The sequence below is a fragment of the Polypterus senegalus genome, chromosome 7, assembly GCF_016835505.1.
Source record: "Polypterus senegalus isolate Bchr_013 chromosome 7, ASM1683550v1, whole genome shotgun sequence".
Classification (NCBI taxonomy): Eukaryota; Metazoa; Chordata; class Cladistia; order Polypteriformes; family Polypteridae; genus Polypterus; species Polypterus senegalus.
This window is the reverse complement of record NC_053160.1, coordinates 67,631,914-67,657,686: the sequence shown is the minus strand read 5'-3', so window position 1 is coordinate 67,657,686 and position 25,773 is coordinate 67,631,914. Positions and strand designations below refer to the sequence as shown.

General features: G+C 36.8%; 1 protein-coding gene across 1 annotated transcript; it reads right to left on the bottom strand.

The window, feature by feature from the left end:
- Positions 1-11,145: 11,145 nt before the first annotated feature.
- LOC120532152 lies at positions 11,146-23,899 on the bottom strand. Its single transcript, XM_039758036.1, has 3 exons — positions 23,546-23,899; positions 18,966-19,009; positions 11,146-12,086 (listed from the first exon to the last, which is right to left on the bottom strand). Exons 1-3 carry the CDS (start codon positions 23,675-23,677, stop codon positions 11,192-11,194), a joined length of 1,071 nt encoding a protein of 356 aa, XP_039613970.1. The 5' UTR covers positions 23,678-23,899; the 3' UTR covers positions 11,146-11,191.
- Between the last annotated feature and the right edge of the window lie 1,874 nt (positions 23,900-25,773).

Genomic DNA, 25,773 nt, shown 5'->3' with positions numbered 1-25,773 from the left:
AACTATAGTATTTTATATACATAGACATCTGTGTCATGGGGTAACACATTTTAGTATATAGGATACATCATATCCTATTAGGTAGCAATTTAACCCCTTGAGGGACAGAAATAAAGTCAAGTATTGGGGATTAGTGAGTGTGTTCAGAAGATAGGTGCGTGTATTGGAGGGAGGAGAAGGTTCCTCAAGTTACCTATTGTCTTCTAACTCCCTCCCAAGAGTGAAGGAAAATAGAATATTATTAAAAATGTGAAAGACATAAGATTTTCTTTAAAAAATACATTGGTGATCATTTGTCCTTTAGGCTGGTCACATTTCAGTGCAATTAAAAATGCAGAAATCAAAGATGCTGGGCCACATGCAGGCATGTCTGAAGAAGCACCAGCTCATAAGCACAAACTTGAGAACCACTTTATTAATTTAAGCTTTTATCTGGCCAACCATTTAGTTAGAAAATAGCCAAATATATATTTAAGAAGTGGGCAATATCTCTGGTTTGCAGGTGGTAAAGAAATACTTCCCCAAACTATATATTAAAATTATATTTAAGAGAACAGGATATGGTTTAGAAATATTTGATGCTAACTTAGGGGTCAGATAATTATAGAACTTTAGCTATGGAAACTAACATTTAACATTTTGCATTAAAAGTGTTTTATTACAAATGAGTACATTAGAGGGTCAGCTCAAGTTGGACGGTTGGGAGACAAAATCAGAGAGGTGAGATTGCGTTGGTTTGGACAAGTGCAGAGGAGAGATGCTGGGTATATTGGGAGAAGGATGCTAAGGATAGAGCTGCCAGGGAAGAGGAAAAGAGGAAGGCCTAAGTGAAGGTTTATGGATGTGGTGAGAGAGGACTTGCAGGTGATGGGTGTAAAAGAGCAAGATGCAGAGGACAAGAAAATATGGAATAGGATAATCCGCTGTGGCAACCCCTAACAGGACCAACTGAAAGAAGAAGAAGTGTTTCATGTAAAACATGTACATACCAGATCAACAATAACTCAAAGTAGAAGATAAACATAGGGTTAAAAAAGGCAGCAACTGTATAATAATTGGTAGCTAATCACAAAGAAGAGAACAAAAACAATGAGAATTCAACACAAATAACAGGTATTCTGGGACTAAGCATGTCAAGAGACCATAAAAAGTGGCTTTATGTTACTGGTAGATTGATGCAGATAATACTGATTATCCTGCAACTGAGAGTAGGAGGCGTGGGCACAGACAAACTTTACACAGGGTTGTAGCCAGAGGCAAGGTAGGGGAATAAACAGGGGCAAGGTATGACACGCACATTTTCAAGAACAGTTGTGTTCAAAATGAAATCCACTGCCATGTCCCATGTAAGCTTAATCTACATTAACCAATAGACTTTTCCTTGTATTTACATAATGTCTTCCAGTTGATACCTACAAAGCATGGGATTCCGAAAAGTGTAGCCAATGCTCAAATTAAGAAATTGCTGAAGAGATGTTACTAGGGTGTTGTACTGTGTAAGCTATTATGGATGTAATGAGAAGTCAAGAAAAATGACACCTTTTATTGTCTAACTAAAAAGATTACAATATGCAAACTTACGAGCCAACTCAGGCCCCTTCTTCAGACAAGATGTAATCAATTACATCTTGCCTGGCGAGGTGTTAAAATATATGTTTTTGGCAAAGAACAACCAATTAATTTGATACTTGTTTAATATAATAAATTTGGTATGAGTACTGTACATAAACAGCGGCACTTAATTATTTTTATAACATTTATTTTCATTTCCTGTCTTGTGCCTGATGCTGCTGGCATAGATTCTAGTCCTGGTAACCCTAATATTAGATTATGCATGTTTGAAAATATCTAATGGATGAACAGACTAATAATTATTAAATTGACAATATAGTAATACAACAGTCATGTAATGTAAATACTCCCACATCCCAAATATGTGCATGTTAAGTTTACAGCTTATTTGCTGAGATAAGGTCCACCTAATAGACACTAAAACTATAATCAGCAAGTTTAAGAAAAATGATTGGATGGATGGAGAACATAAATTTGGCAGTTGGTTATGACAACATATAATGTTCTCAAACCTTCTTAATCTAGTCCACGTTCATGCTGAACCAGAGTCTATCCTGGCAAATGCAATATAACAGCTGCAAATCAAATGTCAAAGGTGACAGAAAAAGAACAAAACAAGTAAAATATAAGCTGTTGCAAAGAATCTAAATAACACAATATCTGAGACCTATAGTTTGCAATAGTTCTTAATCTTACCCTTGCAAAGGATTTTGATGTACAATAAAGAAGCTGAAATCAATAAGGAGTAAAATACTGTAACACCCAAACAACCTTGGATTGCTTACTTTACCTCAATTTAAGCTTAAAGAGTTTTTTTTTTTTCTACCAGAACAAACAAATAATATAAAACACTCATAAACTGTTCAGTGGGATACAACATAGTTTTGCCTGTCATAGTTACTATAAGAATGTAATAACAGAGGTCCAAAGATGAAATGGGGCCAATTTGCATAAACATTTTCTTCACATATTTGATAATGAACATTAGTGAATTCATACTTTTTTTCCCTAAATTAATCCAGTTAATGCATATTTCAGGATATGTGGAGGTGACTGATTTTTCTTTAATACATCTTAGAAGAATCTTACAATATCTTACAATAAATATAGATAAAAATAGTTTCATGCTGAACCTGGGATTTGGGATTGTGCGATTGCTTTAAAGCAAAAGATTCATTTAATGTATGGCAGATGAATAATAATTTCTGAAATGGCAACAAAACAATCAGGATCAGATGATGCAACCCAGAGAAACACCCTACAATTACAAGCTTACAGTCGGAAAGGAAAAACTACTATGACTTGAATAACAATAGTTAAGATGTCTTTAGGAAAAGTGTCCCAGTTGTCTCTCCAACTCAATGCAGGCAGTGTGGTGCAGTGGTTAAGGCTTTGGACCTCAAACCATAAAGTTGTGGGTTCAAATCCCACTCAGCTTGACCCAGAGCAAGTCACTTCACCTAGTTGTGCTCCAGCCAATTGTGGTGCAAATGTTATAAGTTGCCTTTGATAAAAGGAGCAGCCAAATAAATGTAAATATTTAACCATAATCTTGCAATTGGTAGCCTTTAAACCTTCTTCGATAGTAACTTCCATATCAACGCTTGCAACAGCTTCTAAGAATGAGAAGACAATCTGTTGTCTCTAGGTTGCTAAGCTAGAGCTCATTCTGACAAACCCTAGTGTTCCTGCACCTTATGTAGCCCTTAAAGAACAGGGGCCTCATGTATAAATGGTGCATATGTACAAAAATATTGTGTACGAATGTTTCCACGTTCAAATTGCAATGTATAAAACCTAAACTTGGTGTAAAGCCACACACATTTTCATGCTAGCTCAAACCCTGGTGTACGCAAGTTCTCCACTCGGTTTTGCAAACTGTCGGCACCCAGCATCAAAGCAGTGCTACTGTTCCAGTGTGGTTTCCCTTTCTTTTTTAGATCCACATCCCTGACGTGGCTTTATAAATACACTGAGATTAACCGCATACTGTTTATTAATTTAATGCATCTGATTGTAATTAACCTGTAACAATATAATGGTCCACAGAGTGGTCAAACTATTTTAAATACAATAGCTGCTTTAGCGTTGTTACTGTCATTGCACCTTTTTCTTCTTCTTCTTTAGGCTGCTCCTGTTAGGGGTTGCCACAGCGGATCATCTTTTCGATATTACTCTCGCTGCACCACTCAGAGTATTTATATCACTGTATCTGAGTGGGGAATCACAGCTCTACAGCAGCTGACTGGAAATAAAATCATCGGTATACAGCATCAAGCACACGCTGCCTCAGCCATGCTGTCTATTGAACTGCTCTCATATGGCAAACGCTTCAGAGCCTTTCCTTGCAGTTCATAAACAGTTTTATCCCAAGAACTATAAACACACTCAATCAGTCCATAAATTGCTGCTTGTAGAACGCATTGTACTTATAAGTACAATTACCTCACTGTAAACTTGAGATACAGTTATAATATTGCACAACCTGAGCCACTTTATAAAGCGCATATTTACATATGATGACTATATCATTTTTAAGATGAAATGCAGCAAAATATGTTTATTATGTTATACAGATAAAACTTTAACTTCATTTAAATAATCTATATTGTTAATAATTAAACATGTGAGGACACGGTGCCACAGTGCTAGCAAGAAGCTGGCGCTCCATTCACAGATTGTTCCTGCCTCGCGCTGTATTCTTGCTGGGGCTGGCATGACAAGGGAAGGATAGATGGATGGAATAATTAAACATGTACTACAAAGATATTTCAATGTTCCTCAAAAGTTTTGAAGAATCGGCGTTCTGAGCCTACAGATGGCTTAACGTCTATTACAGAGCTGATTGTGTGGGAATTGGTTACATGGAGAAAGAAAAAGAAGGACAGGAATTCGCTAGCACATTTGAAAGAGAAAGTACTGCTGCAGTAAATTATTTCATCGAAGGTCGCACACAGCGCAGCAAGCATCTTGAGTGAGGCATGAACAAGCACTGCACCACCGTGTTCCCATGTTTAATAACATGCTTTAACTCCTATCATCATAAAAATGATATCAAGTATACATCTCAGTATTTTAATTATTCAGAGAGCTGTAATATCACAAATGTAATGGATTCTGTGTCCTGTCGGAGGAAGAAGAAGCTCTTAGTGATTCACACACATAGAGCACATAGAAGATCAAATACAAAACAAAGCATTTAACATGCTACTTTAGTTACAATGAGATTTGAAAAACTAGTAAATTAAACGATTTTAAGATGAAGTTTATGATGTTCTACTTTAATGACAAAATAAACTATGTGATTAAAGTGGAAATTTTGAGATTAAAGTTGACATTTTGTGCTTTTTTTCCCACTGTGTGCCTATGTTTTTTTCTCTGTACCCTAATAAGCTTTCGTATGACATATTGCCTTTTCATGGCGACTTTGATATCTGACAACTTTTTTTTTATTTCGGGCACTGTGTGACTTTGAGGACTTGAGCTTTCGAGTTTCTCCGACACTCTATGTCACTCAATCAACTTCCTTTTATTGTTTATACCACTGTTTAAACCAACAAATTGTAAGTTTTTCCTTGCCTCCACTTGGTATTTGCTGAAATTCTTTTAATTCCCCTCCGTGCTTTTGCCATTGCCTTTTCACAGAATGCTGAGCTTAAGGGTCTATTTATGTTGATTTGCATATTCAAAGAGGCTTAATTCTGGGAGGAGACGGGGCGGGACAGCAGGCCCGTGCATGTGCGTTATTTTTCACGCTGACCAGGATTTATGTAGCGGAAGAACGTGGAAGTTGGCGTTCGAGACAGATTTATGCATCTGGATTTTTTTGTGCGTACGCACATTTCCACTTTTGTCTGTATGCCATGTTATAGTGTGAATTCTTTGCACAGCTTTAGGCATGAGGCCCCAGGTATTTGGTGGAGTCCATTTCCTTTTCTAGGTGGCAACATCTAGCTCAGGGGTGGTGAACTCCGGGCCTGGAGTGCCGCAGTGGCTACAGGTTTTCATTCTAACTCTTTTCCTAATCAGTGACCAGTTTTCACTGCTAATGAACTTTTTCCCCATCACTTTACTAGCCCTGTTAGAAGAGTTCAGCCCTCTGAATTGATTCCTTTCTTCATTAAATGACAGCCAAGTAGAAATGAGATGAGAAACGAGGCAACAGATGACCAGCTAAACTGGGGCTTCAAACTCCAACCAATTTCACTCCAATGACTTTCTTAATAAGAAGCCAATTCTTGCTGTTAATTAAACCCGTTATTTAATTCCACAGCTTGTTGCTGCTCTCATTCTGCCACAGCACAAATATCGAAAACTGTTGTTTTTCTGTTCTTTCTAAGAGCACCGTCAAAATGTTTTGGTGACCTGAGAGATCAGCCTTACCAAGACCATCACCTCTCTTTAATTTCAGATATTGTGTAATTGGCACAGGGGAGTTGGTCATGTGGTGGCTTGTTTTGTGTCTCGTTATTGTCTGGCTGCTAATTAAAGAAAAAGAAACAACTATAGGGCCTGAGTCAAGTTAATTAAAAGAAATAATCAGCAGAAAAAAATGGTCACTAATTAAGAAGATGGTAAGAGTGAAAACCTGCAGCCACTGCGGCACTCTAGGCCTGGAGTTCACCACCCCTGATCTAACTTATCATAGAGTCAGCCTACACCAATTCCCAGAGGAAGTTTGCTGGCTTAATTGTATTCTTGTACCAGAGTACCTTATTTGATCCAACATTTCCCATTACTATAGAGATCTGTGGTCCAACATGGTGTAAAATAAGTCTATAGAATCCCAAGGGTAAATAAATTAGGAAAGGTCATTCTTTGAAGATCATCTAAACTTTAAGTGTACCAAACATTCTCATCTGACAATAAATTCATCCTTACATCTGCATACAGCAACATCATTGTTGCTGTATGCAGATGACATTGGGTACACCCTCCAGCAATTCACTGTCGAGAATGAAGCGACAGGGATATGATTTAGCACCTGCAAGTCTTAGGTCATGGTTCTCTATTGGCAAAGAATAGAATACTCTATCCAGTTGAGGGTGGGGAACAACTGCCCTTGGTGGAGGAGTTCAAGTATCTCAGGATTCTGTTCATAAGTGATGGAAGAGGAGAATGTGAGACTGACAAGCATATTGGAGCAGCGGCATCTTGTTCTGCGGGTGCTGTACCTGTCCATGATGGTGAAGCAGAAGCTGAGTCTAAAGACAAAGCTCATCGTTTACTTGTTGATCATCCCTTTCCTCACCTATGGTTATGAGCTGTGGGTAATGACTGAAAGAATGAAACCGTGAGTGCAAGCAGCAGAAATGAGGTACCTTTGCAGAGTTACTGGGCTGGCACTCTGTGATAGGTTGAGAAGCTCAGCAATTTGGGAGAGCCTCAGAGTAGATTCACTGCTCTTCTAGATTGTGAGGAGTCAGCTGAAGTGGTTTGGGCATGTCGTAAGGATGCCCCCTGGGCGGCTCCCATAGGATTTTCTCTGGGCATGTCACACTCAGCGTTGACCCTGTGGCAGACCCAGGACACACTGGATTAATTAAATCTCTTGGCTGACTTGAGAATGCTTGGGAATCACCCAGAAAAAGTTGGAATCTGTAGCTGGTGACAGAAAAGCACGGGCTGACCTGCGGCCTGATCCTCACCAGGAAAGCAGTATGAAAAGATTAGATGAGAAGATGAGATGATGAAACACTTTAGCATTTGTATTACTTATCTCCTCTCAAATTATGAAAAAATTATACGTAGCAAAATATATATATCCTATCATTTACTGTCAAACCCACTTAATCCAATTTAGGTTACACCTCTTCTGGTAACAAATTACAAGATGGGGACACCATTTGATCACAAGGCATGTTCATTATTTTTTTTGGTTCAATTATAAGACAAGTGTAATTGGATGTTGTGACAATTATCATATATTATCAGTTGTAGTTTAAAACCTGCAAACCACCACAAAAGTATATACTGTAATTAATCTTTGTGAAATTGCAGAAAAGAGGCTAACAATCAAAGTACAACTATCATGTGAATAACACATTTAAACACCACTTGATAAATAAGCTGAAGATACAGAGTATCATGTGAATATGTGGCTTCTTAAATTTCAGCCTTTTGTTTTCATGTTTTATCAATGCCCCACATAGCCCACTTTAAAGCAGAAGAGCAGGCAAGGTATTACTTAAAATGTATTAAAATCACTTTGCTTAAAATCTAAATTTTCCATGGCAAATTAATGTTTACCAAGATTTGAAAAAAGCTACATTTATTTGAAAAAATACTAAATGTATTTTTCAAGGATGAAACAAATGTTTGGATAAACGGAATATCTAAAATAGTGACTCGTTCACCACTGCAAAACAACAGTGAACCATTTTACTTCATATTTAAATACCGTGTGATTACATTCTGTACTATTAATTAATTAATTAATTTATTGACGATGAAAAGAGAAATCTAATGTTCACAGTTCATGGTCAAGTAAATCAGTGCTTCTGTCACTCAGTAAGATTTCACTGCCAAATATTCTTTCATTTGAACTTAAATATTCCATTCCAGGTCTTGAGTTTACATTCAGTGAAATGACACTAAAAATAATTATAGACACATCAAAGTTTATTAATATAAAAGTGGACAGTTCAAACTTATGAAAAGTGAAAACATATTAACACATCACTGAAAATATATCAATTTACAAGAACATGTCTAACATTTGATTAACATGTTGCAATACTGATATAGTCAAGACTACATTTCCATCAATACACTTTTCACCAGATAGTTAAATAAACATTACAAATGTGTCACTATTTTTAAGCATGCACAAAATCCAGTAGCTACACTTACTAATAACTAAACAACAATTTTTAGTAAAAAACACTGGTGGCTATTGATCAAAACAGAGAAAACTGCAGACACAATACTTGGTTCACACAAGAAACTGAAAAACTAAACTTCAGATTAAAGACAGACTAAACCGATTTCTTTTAAATGTCTTAAAGAAGGGCAGGATTAAACTATGTGATTATGATTAGGCTATGAGCTGCTAAAATTAATACCTGCAAGTAAGTACTTCACTTATTCTAGGAATGTGTTTTTGAGCCTGTGGTAGATGAAAATATTTAAGAAGGGAAAACATAAAGGTACATGTAATAACTTGTATTAATGCAGTATAACAACCTCACAAAACTTTTATTTTTTAATTTAAAACTTCTAATGAAGACAACATAGTATTAATGTAAAACTTATATAAACAGAAACAATATATACTTGCACAATTATACAGCATGTACTGTACATACTTCACCATGAACAGTGATTTGTGGAATACTATTGAAACAAGTTTTAAAAGCAATGCTTTAATACAAAACATTTTCCTTGAACCAGATGAACACATTTGCTCCTGGAATACAACACTGCTATAAACCATATCCAGCAGAACTAATTAGAAAAATATCTCAAGAACAAAACATAAATCATTTCCGTTTGATTGCAGTATTGCAAAATATATTTTACTACTATATTTAAAATGGTAACAAATGCAAATTAGAGAAACAATCACCATTTTTCGAACTAAACCAGTAATATACGATAACTTCAACAATGTGGCTTTTAAAAATCCTCTGTAGTATTCTAAAAGCCAGCTTCTAAGGGACTGAAACATAAAAAACAAAACAATTAATACATGTGCATGCTATTTTTTGTTGCAGTCACCAATATCAATTAAAACCTTTTAATTACATTAATTAATTAAAACCAACTGTTATTGTAATGTATTTCATTTGATATACTGTAAAAGTTGCACTGCGGGTCATTTCTTCATTGTTCTGGCTAGTGCTCAGGCAGCTCCATAGGACACTCCTTTTAACTGCACAATTGTCTGCTCAGCACTAACAGTAATTTAAAGAGTGAGACTTGGCATCACTCCAGTCAGTCAGTACAGAAACCTATAAATACTGACAATACTGGTGACAGATTGATTATACAAAAGATAAACTACACTACACAATAACTGGGAATAACTGAAATAACAGGGGGTTTGGCAGTTCAGGACTATTATAACATGTAGGTGGCTGCCCAGCTGTTAAAATGTAGCCAAGAATAATAAGATATAGAATGAAGCAATGAATGGGGATGGCCTGTTAGGGTCTGTGCCCTCACACAGTAGCATACACGGGTAATAAGGGCAAACACAGGATCTTTATAAAACACACTGTAATATTTTCCATGTATTTTTTCAAATATCTTGTTGAGTTTTATTTTATTTTTCACACTGTTTAAATAAAATTGGAGTAGGAATCAATTATTGGTATTGGACTAAGTTTGTGATATTTAAATAAATTAACAACCTATACTTTTATTTTCTTTCATTTTTGTCTAAAATATTTGCATAGTATAAAAACTTCTCACATTTAGTGGAGAGACAGATGCTGAAAATACCTGCCAATTATTTAATAGTCCTACATTTGGTAAAATGAATAAGAATGAAATACTTGACCCCTTTACAGGAAGTTTTCTTGGGTGAAAGGGTTAAGTGTTAACTTTTATTGCCACCTAAGCACAGTTTATTCCTCTTTTCTTTTTAGATCCTTTATTTTATTTGTTTTTCATTTTATATTATTTGACTGTAAAACTGTCATTCTTACAGATGCATTTTTCTACCAAATTTTAAAAGGTTTGAATGTTTTATTATAATCTGCCTCCTAGTATGTGTATTTAATTAAGTCATTTTAATTTTTTTTATGTTTTGATGGTTACCACACCGCCATTTTGTTTTTCCTGTGAGAGCCATTATTTTCTTATGCTATTGAAAATTACATTATGTTACGTCACAAATATGAGAGTATAATGGTCATCATCAAAAGTAACATCCAGGATTGTGAATAGCATCTATAATTCTTGGCTTTCTGAACTTATGCTTAGTTATTTGACTTTGAATTTAGTTTAGTGTCTTTGTTTTGTCACATGCGGCATTCTCACCTCAAAGTATTGAAACTTACTAGGTTTTTGACCACATTTATCTGTAGGTCCTTCTCAATTCTCAAGTGGTGCCCTTGTGGCCAACCACTTTCTTTAACAATAGGTAACAGTGGTAAATATGCCCACATGAATCAATGTACAGAATGTAGGTGGGGTAAACCACTAATTTCCACCTTAACTTTGAAGCACCTTTTCCTTCTATGTTATTTTTTACCCCATTCTTTTTGATTGATTGTTTTTAGTGTTATTACTTGTTTGCTTTACCTGTTCTTTTTCAGCTATATAATGTTTTTATGTTTATTTGGTTTCTAGTAGCTAGTTAATTTCTGGCTGACATTCATATATATTTGTGCAAAAAGAGACTTCTAACACAAACTCCTGTGGATATGACTATAGGGTCTTTGCAATTTAACTACATACATACTGGTAACAAAAACTAATAGGATTTTCAAATCATGCAATGTTTAATTTATTTCATAGACAGACACTTTATTAATAAGGGGAAATTCACATACTCCAGCAGCAGCATACTGATAAAAAACAATATTAAATGAAAGAGTGATAAAAATGCAGGTAAAACAGACAAAATATTTTATATAAACATACCTGGAGGGCAGAGTCTTGTTTTTGCAAACTATGGATAAAAATATGGTGTATAATTCATCATTGTTGGACTCTGTTGATTGCTCGCTCCAAAACTCGCTGTAGGGAGTGCATATCCAGAATATAGAAAATATGAATCGCTCCCATAAAAATAGTTATTTTGGTTCCATGGCTGAGGAGGACAAAAATGGTTTATATTGATTAAATGTGGAGGAAATCCTTCAGAAGGTGACAACTGCTTGTTTTCATGTACAAGGATTTCATTATCATTTTGATGTTTTTGTTCAGTTTGGTTTTTATGCGATGGCCAAAAATGTGCAGCAGGTTTAACTGTTGAAAGCTGCCACTTGCTACTTTGGTCAGAGGAAGAAGTCCCATAAATCATTCCTGAACTGAGGTCATTTTTGACGAACATATTAGTAGAATGAGAAAAATGGGCTTTAGAGCCCAATTTTCTTTGGTAAGAATAACTATCTTTTGATCCATATAATGGAAAGGGATGCTGCCTTGATTGATTAACTATTGGAATGCTTTTACCTTTTGGGTGTATTTTATCAACTGTAGGAAATGTTTCATCTTTACTTTGGCTTGTTGAAGGCACATTTACTGCAGATGTGATCCCGAAAGCTGGGTCTCCACAATTGTAATCAGAAGCACTGTTCAGAGTTTTTTCTTCAACATTGTCTGGTTTGGTTTTCTCAGCAGCTGGACAAGACCCTTCTTCCAATATTCTAGACTTGCACATTACAGATTCTACATTTTGTAGATCCATACAGGCGTTAGCAGAAGGGGTAACTAGATCTAAGGAACACTGTTGTGCTTCTTTCACTATTGTTGAATTGACTGAATCCTCCTGATCTGGTCTATTCCCAGCATTCAAATCTAATGCAGTTCCTGCATCCTCACTGCAGTTTATTGACTGGATTCTATACAAAGAGAATAAAATAATGAAATTAAACAGGAATAGTAGCTGATAGCTATTCAGAATACATACCTATTTCTGAAAGCTGGTATTGTAAACAGAAATTATGTTGTATATAATCTAGAGCAGTGATTCTCAACTGGTGGGTAGCAAACCCATTTTCAGTGGGTTGTGGGCCTTTGACTGGGCAAAAAAAATGTTAAGAAAAAAAATAAAAGGAGTGCCGTCTGTTCACACTTCTTAACAGTAGGTGGCGATAATGCCGTTTCACACCATAGAAAAAGACCCACAAACTTTGTTTATAGAATAGAATAGAATAGAATAAAATAGAATGCCTTTTAATGTCACTATACACATGTACAATGAGATTAAAAGCAGCTCCTTCAGTGCAGGCATATATGTAGAACACAACAAGTAAATAAACAAATAAACAAATGGTGCAAAAAGTTGCAAAAACGTTCTGCGATGCTATATACATATGGAAAGAATAATAACTATTGCACTATTGGGTTATTGCACATTATTTAAATATTGCACAATAATGATGATCATGTGCTGTGAGTAGTGGATGTTGGACCCTGAGAGTAATGATATTGTACAGTATACAGATATTGCACAGTTATTATCAGTACCAATTAGATAATATGCCAATTGACTATGGCGTAACGCAGGTACAACGCAGAATATATTACATATGGATTTTCTTATATTGACGACAAAGGAGGACAAAAACCTCAGTGTGTTTTGTGCAGCAAGGTGCTGGCATGTGAAAGCATGAAGCCGTCAAAACTGAAGCGGCATTTGGAAAAAAAAACATCATCTCAAAGATAAACCTGTTGAGTACTTCAAAAGACGACTTCAAGACCTGAGGACATTACAAAAGTGTCTTACTTCTTAGTGCTCGAAGCGAGAAAAGGAACTCCGTGCATCTTACCTGGTGGCACATCGTATTGCAAAGTTAAAGAAGCCCCACACCATTGCAGAGGATCTCATCTTACCTGCAGCCATGGACATGGTCAGAGAGGAGCTGGATCAATCCGCAGCGGATAAACTAAAAACTATACCTCTGTCAAATGACACTATTAGTAGGCGAATTGAAGACATGTCGGATGACATCAAACAACAGACCACAGCTTGCATTAAGGCAAGTGGTCATTTTGCCTTACAAATGGACGATTCCACAGACATAACAAACAAAGCAGTTTTACTTGTTTACGTGAGACATGTGTGGGACAGGGACTTACAGGAGCAATTTCTCTGCACAAGAGAGCTCCGTACATTCCTACAACTGCAGAGGACATTTTCAGCTCTGTGGACTTGTATTTGCTGGGACATATGTGTTGGTATCACTGCCTCCAAGACAGGAAAAAACTTGGGGGTTCTGAAGAGAATACTTGAGAAAGCTCCGAATGCAACTTAGAACCATTGTTTTTTACATCAGGAGGCCCTGGCAGCTAAGGATATGGTACCAGTGCTCCATGGAACATTAAAAGATGTCATCCAAGTGGTAAGCTACATTAAACAGAGTGCAAAGAACACCTGATGTTTTTAGAAACTGTGCCAAGATCTTGGTAGTGAGCACGTACAGGTGTTGTATCATGCCAAGGTACGCTGGCTTTCGAGGGGAAAAGTACTGTCCCGTTTTTATGAACTACAAGCTGAAATCACAGCTTTTCTTGCCCAGAACAATTCACCTCTTGCACACTTGTTTAGCAACAATGTGTGGCTCGCACATGTTGCTTACCTCACTGATGTGTTTGAACAATTAAACACATTAAATGTGACTGTGCAGGGGAGAAGGGCACAACATTTTTGAACAGTATGACAAATTCAATGCTTTCAAAAAAAAAAAGATCTCCTTGTGGGCAAATCATGTTTCTAAAAACCGACTCGACATGTTCCCCAATGCCTGTCATGAGGGACAGTAACTGGATGCGTCAGGAAAAAATGTAATGAGGAAAACGATTACGACACATCTGAATAAACTTCTTGAGCGGTTTAATGACTACTTTCCTGAGAAACAGAAGGATGATGACTGGATATGCGACCCATTTGGAATCGACATGGAAAGCATCACATTGCCAAGCAACGAAGACAGTCAGCTGGTGGAGCTATCACATGATCACATGCTAAAAAAAGAAATTCATGGAGGTAAGCCTCTCCCAGTTCTGGTGCAGCACTGTGATGAGCGAGTATTCTCATCTTGCCACTAAAGCAGTACCTATCTCTGTGAGTGTGGATTCTGAGCTCTGGTTCAAAACACAGAAACAGAGTGGACATTGAGCATGACCTCAGAGTTGCTTTGTCTACTGTAACACCAGACTTTGAGACTCTTGTCAGGAGCAAAAAACATGCTCAGTTCTCCCATTAATTCCTCCAAACTCAGGTCTATAATGTCAGTGTTACACCTAAGGTTGAAGTGAGTGTTGCTTAATTTTCTTCAAAGCTCAATGTTTTCACCATTTATATACTGATAAGGTAATCAGAAGAAAAATTAATTTAGTATACTTGAATCCTTTTGAACTTCACTCTTTGTTTAATTTATTTCTCTTTGTTAAAAAAAAAACTGCTAATGAAGAAACTGATTTTTTTCCATAGTGCAGTGTTGGTTGTCACAGATTCAATGAGTGAGGATTCTCTGGTAAAACTACATAATTTGAGTTTTTTTGTAAATACTTCTCAGTAGTTGCACTTTTTTATTTCATATTTGTGCATGAAAGCATTGTTGAGTCTGTTAAAACAGTTACTGAAGAGTTTTTAACAGTAGTACTGAAGAGTTTTGGTTTTAATTAAAATGCAGCTAATTGAGTGTAAAAGGGAATATTTCCCTCTCTGTTTATTTGTGTTGGCATACTGTGATATTCTACTCTACTATTTCAGGATCAAACTGTACTGTCTTTTCATTCAATAAATTTGTGAAGTTGAAAATTGTTGGTCGCGGCTTGGTGATGGTGGGTCCCAAAGCCATACCAGTTGAGAACCACTGATCTAGAGAATAAAAGAATATGAAAGCAGAATTACTGAAATGTGTTTGGAACCCAAAATATGTAACTGCATTGAAATGTTTAAACTCTGCTGTATTTATACATCCATAAACTGCAATCTGTTATGTTAACCTAACAAATCATTATTATAAACGTTTAAATGTAAATGTATGGACATCCCTTTACAAACTGCATGCTTGCATATGCCACTTCAATCATGTAATTTTAAGTCTGCTCGATTCAGAAAACAAGTATTAACTGTACATTACAATATCCAGAAATGCATACTTAATGTATACTGGAGAATTTTTGTTAAGGTTTCCACCTAGAAATTCAAAGAAGCATGCCGTTAGACCAGGGAGCAATTCCTGAAATAAAGCCTGAGTTCATGACTGCTTTATGAAAGTCTTAGGGCTGTCTCAGCAGACATCCATTAGGTGGCCTCAGATATTCCTTGAGCCTCAGTTCTAACTGAAAGGCCTGACAAGCTTAGAAGTGACCATGCTACTTGCCCGTCACAAAATGCAACTACATCCACACACTCCACAACGGAAACCCTTGCTGCCAAATATAAAGTGGAATTCCTCTGGCTTTCTACCAGTATCCTGTGGCCCCTTTTACTCCTTCTTGTGCCCACAAAATGATTACTTTTTTATTACTCATTAAATAAACATGGCATAACTAACCCTGTTGGCTGTTTTCTTAATAACAACTAATCTACAATTAGAAGTGTTTATCTTTTTAAATTGTGAACTGGCCTGTCACATTTGTTTTCCATATGTACTGCCTAGCATTCACATTTCTGTCATTTATTGCTTTTTGCAAAAGAAAGCAGGGATCTTATGTTTAGAACTCACTATTTATGTAATTTCAAAATATGTAGCAAAAACAAAATAAAACAATATAGCAAACTGTTGCTACTTTTTTACTGACATTTTGTAAGTACAACAGGAGGAATCTATTGATAGCAGTCTGCAATGGCACCTGATACTGTGAATCAACACTTTTACAAATTAAAAAAAAAAGTATGAACAATAGTTGAACAACAAATTGATGTATTTTGTTATATATGTTGTAGCAAACCTCTTGTGTGTTCATTTTAAAACATGAGATTATGCAGTGTTATACCGTGTGTTTTTAACAGATTTCACTTTAAATTTGCTAGGAAAGTTAATATGGTATCTTTTAATTAGCTAGGTAGATTAACATGGTATCTCCTGCTTCATTATATTTATTTGTCAAAGTTCACTCTGTGTTCCCATGCGAAATGCACTAGCAGCTCTCTAGATTCATTAGTGTATTCTATTTCAATTTTAGGAAGGAATTATTAACAGCAAAAGAGAGACTACATCTGTGATTGTCCAGCAGAAGTTGCTGGGAACAGAACCTGCCCAAGAAGACCAAAAAGCCAAACAGTGGAAGCTTCTTCCAGTCACATAATTTGTACTAGATGTATGAACCATGAAGGAAGAAACACAGCTCACCTGCTGTATGACCTGGGTAAAAGCCAGAAATTTTGGATACAAGAATCCTACACTGTTAAACAGAAACGTTTAAAGTTAGCTATTGTTTTTCTTATTTAGAGCTTTAAGCTGGAAATAAAAACTTCCAGCATACGTGGTGCTAAAATGATGATATAGACTCTTGTCTCATGAATTGCTAACTATAAATGGGATAGCTAATAGGATGATGGAGGCAATGACAACACCACTGAGTACATGGAAACTGATTATGAAAGAACTTCAGTAACCAAACTTCCAAAACATGACATGGACTGTGCGTTTTTCCTGTATCAAGGTGGCTGGGCTCCAGAGACAAATGTAAACCCCACAGGTTACTACAGTCTAAGGGAACCCACCACCAAATAGAACTGACATGTCACTGACAATCGTGAGGTCACAGATGGAGAATGGATAGATTGCCCCAAAGCACGGTTAAGGTTCCCCTTGTGAGATATGTAGTGAGATAAATTGTGTTTATTACCCATATATATTTGTGGGTCATAACAAGTGAAGTATTGGTACCCACAATGGTGAGGGAAATGCAGAAGAGCGAACGCAGCTACTGGTGCCTAACCTGTTTGCTGAGGGTTTGATGTGCCTCACTCAAGATTGCCCTATCAGTATCTATCATATTAAAGGTAGAATGAAACATTAATGAAGCAATAATGAGTGTCATGCCCAAAACGTGAGCTCATGAAGAATATGAGGCCAAGCTTCACTATATTAGTTCCCATGCTGATTACTGATATTCCATTTGAACAGAAATGGGGTCTTTAATACTAATAGACTGTGCAATATGACACCTGGAAGGTTTTTCCTTACTACCAATTATGACCAAGGTTAAGAGTTAGTGAGTCTGTTCAGTTAGCTAGATAATCCCAAATAAATATTAAATAACTCAAACATTTTTTGTTTAAAAAAATAATCCATCCATCCATCCATTATCCACCGCTTACCCGAGGCCGGGTCACTGGAGCAACAGCCTAAGCAGGGAAGCCCAGACCTCCCTCTCCCCGGCCACCTCCTCTGGGAGGACCCGAGGTGTTCCAAGGCCAGCCAGGAGATATAATCCCTCCAGTGTGTCCTGGGTCTGCCCCGTGGCCTTCTCCCAGTGGGGAATGCCCGGAACACTCCCCCAGGGAGGCATCCAGGGGGCATCCTAACCAGATGCCCAAACCACCTCAACTGACTCCTCTCAAAAAAAAAATAATACATTACAAAAGGTTAAACAATTAAGTACATCATTGTATCATCCTCATACAGTTATATTGCAGAATGGCATAACAAGATTCTCAATTATAAGATAGGTAAAGTAATGCAGTGGAGCAGAAGGGACTGGGGTCAAGCCTGGCCACTCCTTCTATCCGATTAGAAGAAGGTGTCATAAGCTTTGATTGTTTTTTTGCCATCTAGAAATTAAACCCCTTTATCTCTTGCAAAAGACAATTAAAAACAGAAATGTAAATACTAGGCAGTACATGTGGAAAACAAATGTGACAGGCCAGGTAGAGTTCATACTTTATAAAGATAAAAACCACTGCCAACTATAGATTGCCTCCAGGTGTTAGTAAGTACACAGCCAACAGGGTTAGATATGCCACATTTATTTAATGAGTGATACAAAAGTAATCATTTTGTGGGCACAAGAAGGAGTAAAAGGGGTCATGGTATACTGGTGGCCAGCTGCAAACCTGCGATGCCTGGATTACAAAGATCTTCAGAAGCAGGCTCCTTTATCAGCCTGAGCAAAAGGTGAACTCTGATACTTCTTTACACATGGACAGGCTCTGAGCAATTCGAAGCTGCACGCCTCCTGGTGACATCAGCCTAGCTCTCTCTGTCTCAGTTAGCCCCAACTGTAAAGTATGTGCCACTGCTAGCACAGCATATCAAAGAAAGTCTATGGGTCTCAATGGACCATATTCCATAACACGTTAATGCAGGCAGCTGCAAAAAGCTACAAACAAATGCTGATTGATGTATGCCACAGTTACAACCCTAGGATTCCCTGGCTGAAGAAATCAAGTTCAATAAAAACAAAAAATAGGAATATCTCTGGATTTCACTTAGATTGAACCAGCAGCTGCTACAGTGGCCAAGAGAATACCTGTCCTATGCATAGAACAAATGAAAACAGACAGCTATGTAAGCTTATATATAAAATCATTTCATTTAGCTCTCCTCAGTAGATAATACATGGGAAATGATGGTGCATTTTAATATAATATCGAGTGTATGTCTATCTTCTTTATATATTATTAATTATGGCACATCTCAAGAGGCACAGGCCAATGGAAAAATGTTTGCATTATAATAGCTTTAAACATTCACTTTTATTAGAACGTATAATACATTTCCCATTAAATTTGCAATATAAATATAAAAGCTTTCGCATACCTTTTTTTTTCAGGTGGTGCCTTCAGCAATTCAAACCCCATAAACTGAAATCAGAAGTATGGATTTTATTTAAAATATAAACAGATAAATATCTAAGATTTGTAGGTTATTATACACATACTAAATACAACTCACAAATGTCAAATACTCAAATACCCACACCAGTGTTAGTACATACAGATGTTAGTAAAAGCAGTCAAAGCTTAAAGCTAATAAACATATTTTTGATCCAGTAGACACATTTTACAACTGACCTATATTCTTGGAAAATATGCTAAATATTTAAACTGTACATGTATTTGTATTTTATTTGCTTTCTTAACAGAAAATTGTTAAATCTTAACCATTTCAGGAAAGCTAAAACAAAAACATATTTTTTAATATACTGTATGTCTTTATAAATATATGATGTTTACAAGTTAAATTAAAAGTAAACTGTTTTTCATACAAACTGTCAGTCAGTTATTTTTTAACCCACTTAGTCCTGAATAGGGTCAAAGGGATCTGCTGGAGCCTATCCCAGCACAGGGAGCAAGGCAGGAACAAACCCTGGACAGGGTGCCAGTCCATCACAGACATACAAACTGTAACTTCTTAAGGGTTACTACAGGAACTATCACCATTAGTTCACAAGGTGTACACTGAAGTACATTTGATATTCAGAAAGGTCCTCTATTTTACAGTAATTTTTAAAACATTTAAAAACTTAAAAGTCTACAACCAATTCTCCAGAGTGTCAATGAATTAAAATGAAGTAAATGAATTAAAATAATTTTGCATTATTCCTTATTCTAAAATGATAAACAGCAAGAGTATTATTGTATGTTTCACCAAACCTAGCTGGCTGTACCCCACACAAACCACAAGGCTCTGCACAAATATCTACAGTATATATTGTTATGTTACAGCCTTATTCCAAAATGGATTAAATTCATTTTTTTCCTCAGAATTATACACACAATACTCCATAATGACAACGTGAAAAAAGTTTACTTGAGGTTTTTGCAAATTTATTGAAAATAAAAAAACTGAGTAAGCACATGTGCATAAGTATTCACAGCCTTTGCCATGAAGCTCAAAATTGAGCTCAGGTGCATCCTGTTTCCCATGATCATCCTTGAGATGTTTCTGCAGCTTAACTGGAGTCCACCTGTGGTAAATTCAGTTGATTGGACATGATTTGGAAAGGCACACACCTGTCTATATAAGGTCCCACAGTTGACAGTTCATGTCAGAGCACAAACCAAGAATCTCCGCAGCAATCCACCAATCAGGCCTGTATGGTAGAGTGGCCATACGGAAGCCACTCCTTAGTAAAAGGCACATGGCAGCCCGCCTGGAGTTTGCCAAAAGGCACCTGAAGAGCTCTTTAGACCATGAGAAACAAAATTCTCTGGTCTGATGAGACAAAGATTGAACTCTTTGGTGTGAATGCCAGGCATCACGTTTGGAGGAAACCAGGCACCGCTCATCACCAGGCCAATACCATCCCTACAGTGAAGCATGGTGGTGGCAGCATCATGCTGTGGGGATGTTTTTCAGCGGAAGGAACTGGGAGATTAGTCAGGATAAAGGGAAAGATGACTGCAGCAATGTACAGACACATCCTGGGGCGACGGTTCATCTTTCGGCAGGACAACGATCCTAAGCACACAGCCAAGATATCAAAGGAGTGGCTTCAGGACAACTCTGTGAATGTCCTTGAGTGGCCCAGCCAGAGACCAGACTTGAATCAGATTGAACATCTCTGGCGAGATCTTAAAATGGCTGTGCACCGATGCTTCCCATCCAACCTGATGGAGCTTGAGAGGTGCTGCAAAGAGGAATGGGCGAAATTGCCCAAGGATAGGTGTGCCAAGCTTGTGGCATCATATTCAAAAAGACTTCAGGCTATAATTGCTGCCAAAGGTGCATCGACAAAGTATTGAGCAGTTTTTTTATTTTTAATAAATTTGCAAAAATCTCAAGTAAACTTTTTTCACGTTGTCATTATGGGGTGTTGTGTGTAGAATTATGAGGAAAAAATGAATTTAATCCATTTTGGAATAAGGCTGTAACATAACAAAATGTGGAAAAAGTGATGCGCTGTGAATACTTTCCGGATGCACTGTAACTCAAAAATATATTTATTTCAAGAATATAAGATAATAGAGGCAAGGATGAAATCATTTAGTCAGGTGGCAATGCTGCCAGTAATCTTTTATCAAACAGTGTTACATGCATATTCTTTTATCCAGCTCTGTTAATAAAATATACAGCAACCATGTCAACTGTGTTAAAAGCCACTTTCACCTAAGTACTGTAGTTCAATCTGTGTAGTTTACTCACCTTTGTTTAAAGCTCCAAGCTGTAGAAAAGAATTTATCCACAAACAAAGACACTAAATAGAGCATGACACATGTTTAAACACATGACAAGGGCTTAAATACTGTTACGGTGCATGAGATAAAACAACACGACTTCCAGGGAACACCCTCTAACAACCCAACCTCATATCACAGCAATGGTCGACCAAAATGGCAGCGTCCACTAAATCAAATGAAGAATTTCTTCATTGATTGAGAATACTCTTCTATTTGTGGACAGGGTTCTTAATCATGGCAGGAGTAGACCCTACGGGGAACACCGGTAATGAAACCCACACGTGCGGGATCTCTTTTTTCATTTTAATACTCTGTTTCTTCCAGAGGTCATCAAACATAATCTCCTCATTCTATAGATAGATCCCTTCACATGAACCCCTTTTTCCAGTCATGACTTGATCTCCTTCTGTCTTTTATGACTGAGTGCACGCTAAATGGTGAAAGGATGTGAGGTTTCCAAAAAAACGAATAAACTTAGCCAGGGCCTTCCATAACCTACCCAGAAATAAGTGTTACCCCAGACAATTTGACCCCAATCTTGACTGGCAGGCTTCAGCCTATCCAGGACTAAAAATGGGAATTGGTTTCAATAGCCAAAAAATATTTGTATATATTGTGGCCTTCAAGGGACACTTCAGCTTCCCAGACACCTGAGATACAGGCTTGGACACAAGAAGCAAGCACCAAGAGCTTTTATTCTGTGTGAAACATTTCCAGGAAGAGTTTCCCACACTAACAGCACAAGTACAGTTAATCACAACACTGTGTTTTCTCACTGTCTATCTCTGACTCATCCACTCCTTAAGTAAGCTTTGTCCTTCACCACCCGACTCCGGCTCCTGGAGTTGTGGCAGGCAGCTCCTCTTATACAAAGCCAGGGAGTATCCCACAAGCCTGCCCTGGCAGCACTTCCAGGTGAGGTGCCCCAATCCCTGCAACATCTGCTGGCGGCACCCATTGTAGCCCAATAGGGATTAGTCAAACAACTCCAGTTCTAATTATGCTCTGTGGGAAACTATGGCTCTGCTGCTACCCGGGGGGCTGCGATCTATTTGTCCTTGGGAGAAAAATGCCCTGTGTATGCTTTCTCCCCAGTCATTCGAGGCTGAGGGCGTCCTGGCCAGGTATGGCACCCAGCATTCCCTCACAATATATATTAAAACACCCTTTGATGGAGAGGATCTGTAAAAAAAAACCACTGTTGTGAATGACAAATCCAAAACAGCAATGTTATAAAGATATTTATGTATAAGAAACACAAAAATGGACAAAAAAGAATTGCCTAAAAAGGAAGAGAACAAGACCCAAAGCAAAATCCAATATTCAAAAATCACAAACAGAAGTAAAAAAACCCAGAATCTTATTACACACAATAGATGCACGGACTTGCCCACACCTGCCCATGAAATAGCCTTTGAGTCAATTGTCCAATTACTTTTGAGCCCCTGAAATAAAGGGAATATATTAAAAAAATGCTTTAGTTGCCTCACATTTTTATGCAATCTTTTTGTTCAACCCAATGAATTAAAGCTGAAAGTCTGCACTTCAACTGCACCTGAGTTGTTTCATTTAAAATTCATTGAGGTAATGTACAGAACCAAAATTAGAAAAAAGTTGTCTCTGTCCAAATATTATGGACCTAACTGTAATTATTGCTAATTTACTGGTAATCAGAGTGCATTGTGCTCTCAAAACATGTAACCCATATAGAAAACATTACTCCATTACAGAATAATTTATATTGGAAAACTCCTTCAATTCCTCCTTCAGTGTATATGAATGATTTATTTAAAAAACACAGAATTTAAAAGTTGTCTAAATAAGGACAACATAACATAGTTGTCTATAATAAGAACTACCATATGTTATCTGGTGTCATTTTCAGGTACAGTACCTGAAAAGATGTCCATGATACCTGAAGTTTCAAGATTTTGGGTTGTGCCCAAGTTACTGCACCCATGATAAAGATAGATAGATAGATAGATAGATAGATAGATAGATAGATAGATAGATAGATAGATAGATAGATAGATAGATAGATAGATAGATAGATAGATAGATAGATACTTTATTAATCCCAAGGGGAAATTCACAAAGCATCAATGTAAATATTCTATTCTTAGATTGTAGTTTTCAGATAATAATTATTTTGATCCAGGCCTACTTACAGACCACAAATATAATCAATTGCAACAATGTACTTTAATAAGATCTCACCTTTCTCTTATTTGTAGGTCTAACATCTGCGTTGCCATCACAATGATATTTAGACTTGCTGTCCTCATCAGCATGAATTGTGCTAGTGGAAAGCTGCTCAGGAACATTTACTTCATCAAAGAATTCATGCATTCGGTTTAAGGCTTCCTCACAAACTTTAGATATTTTTTTTGCATTTTTTTGGTATAGATTTAAAGATGTGCTCAAACTTAATTTTCCATTCTGCTGGTACTCTTTCCATGCAATTTCTTTTGCAGCATCGAAAGTAATGTGTTCTAGCCCAAACCAGGAAATACGACGACTACTTGTTTGGTTGTTTTTTAAAAAGTTGATTTTTCCACCTAGTATGCTAAGAATGCTGTACAGATGTTCAAGCTTTGCAAAATCATGATCTTCACACAGTCTGTCTGAATAGGATACAATCAATGACATAATATTCTCTTGACAGTTTTCCAGATCTTCAATAGAGTCTCCAAAATTGACTCCACAAGAAAGTGGTAGTGACAGAAAGAAACTATCACAATCAGAATAGTGTTGCATTACAGCTTTGCATTCCTCTCTGATCCGTCTTTCCTTCAGATACACATAGTAAGAACTAACTTCAGCACTTTTTGCTTTTAGTGAACCAAATAATTCTGAATGATATTTTCTCAGCACACTATAACCATCATGACCAAGTTTCTCCTGAAATGTAACAAACAGTGAAGACTGCTGTTGATATCCTACTCTCCCTTTTAGCAATTCATTGTATAATGTTGGGTCATACCAAAGGAAACTTCTGAATGTTGGCCATTTCTTTGAAAAGTTTATTTTGTTCTCAATATATTGTATAGTTTCTATCATTATTTGAAGTTCAAGAAAAGAGTCCAGACTGCTGACTTTTAACTTTACTGGCACAGCAGCCATTTTCATATTCTTCTCAACTAAATTCTCTCTTGAAACAAAGACACTGGTGAAATCAACACATTGTTCCTTCTCAAAAGCAGAAACAAATACAGGCAACATCTTTCTACATTTTGCAATTAGAGCCTCTAGCTCAGAAATTAAAGCTGTGCTATTAGCTTGTTTTAAAATATTGGTAATAGCTTTTACATTGTTTTCATCTTGATTTATTGCAGTGTAAAAAGACTCCAGCTCTGAGGAAAAGGAGTTAGTGGTATTGTTTTCCCCTGCTTCAGAATCTGAAACTTTATATGCTTCTGTGGAGTAACATTTGATACTGGCATCAGATGATATATTTCTATTAATGGTACTTTGTAATAATGGCAACTGTACTGGTTTATCATCATTTTTTAGGTAATATAGCTCAGAGTGATTGGCATCTTGCATGAGGAGCTCCATTTTGCAATTCCCATCTAATGTATTTTGATCTGCAGTCTGTTTTTCATCAAGCTGCAAATCTATACACATGCTTTCAGATTTCTGTGCATAAAGCAATTCCGAGTTTGCAGGAGCTTGCATATAGTTGTCATCTTCCTTCCTCCTTTTATTAGAACCTTTGGAATGCATCACAGTTTTTGAAACTGTCTTTAAGTTAACTGCAGAACGTGTTCTTTTTTTCCTTCCTGATGGCAGATTTCTGTTTTTAGTAGACACAATGGCACAGCCTGAAGTATGAAAATGTGTAGTTTTTTCTTCTTCCCTGTTATCAGTGAGGCCCAATCTTGTGCCTCCTGGGGTAATGTTACATATTTCTCCATGTGGAAGAGAAACACCTTCACTGACTTGACTTGTTGTTTCTGCAGTCACTGCCTTAAATACATTAGTAAAGGCAGAATTTACATCATTTGCTGATGCATTTATTTCAGCTGGTGCTCGATTCATTTTATGAAATTGTAGCTCACATTTCAATTTTGTTTCTTTTAGTGATCTAAAAGGCTTTGACATTTCATAGGATTGATTTTTTTGAAGGCCTTTGTCACATTTTGCAGTGAATTCACTTTCACTTTCAATCATTACAGGAAAACATTCAAAATGCAATTTTTCATTTTCAGGGACACGACTCCCATGTTTAGAAGTTGCATCCATTTTCTTCTCCAAACCACATTTTTCATGTTCAAAAGGATAATTACTTTTTGTGTTTTCCAAAACAGATGTAGTTGTACAGACCGTTGTAGATGTCATATTTTTATTTAATTTGTTAATGTGTCTCTCTTTAGAAGTAGAGTTTGCTACTTTAACAACAGAGTCCATTAAATTAATGCTTCTCTTATTTTTAATGCAACTGG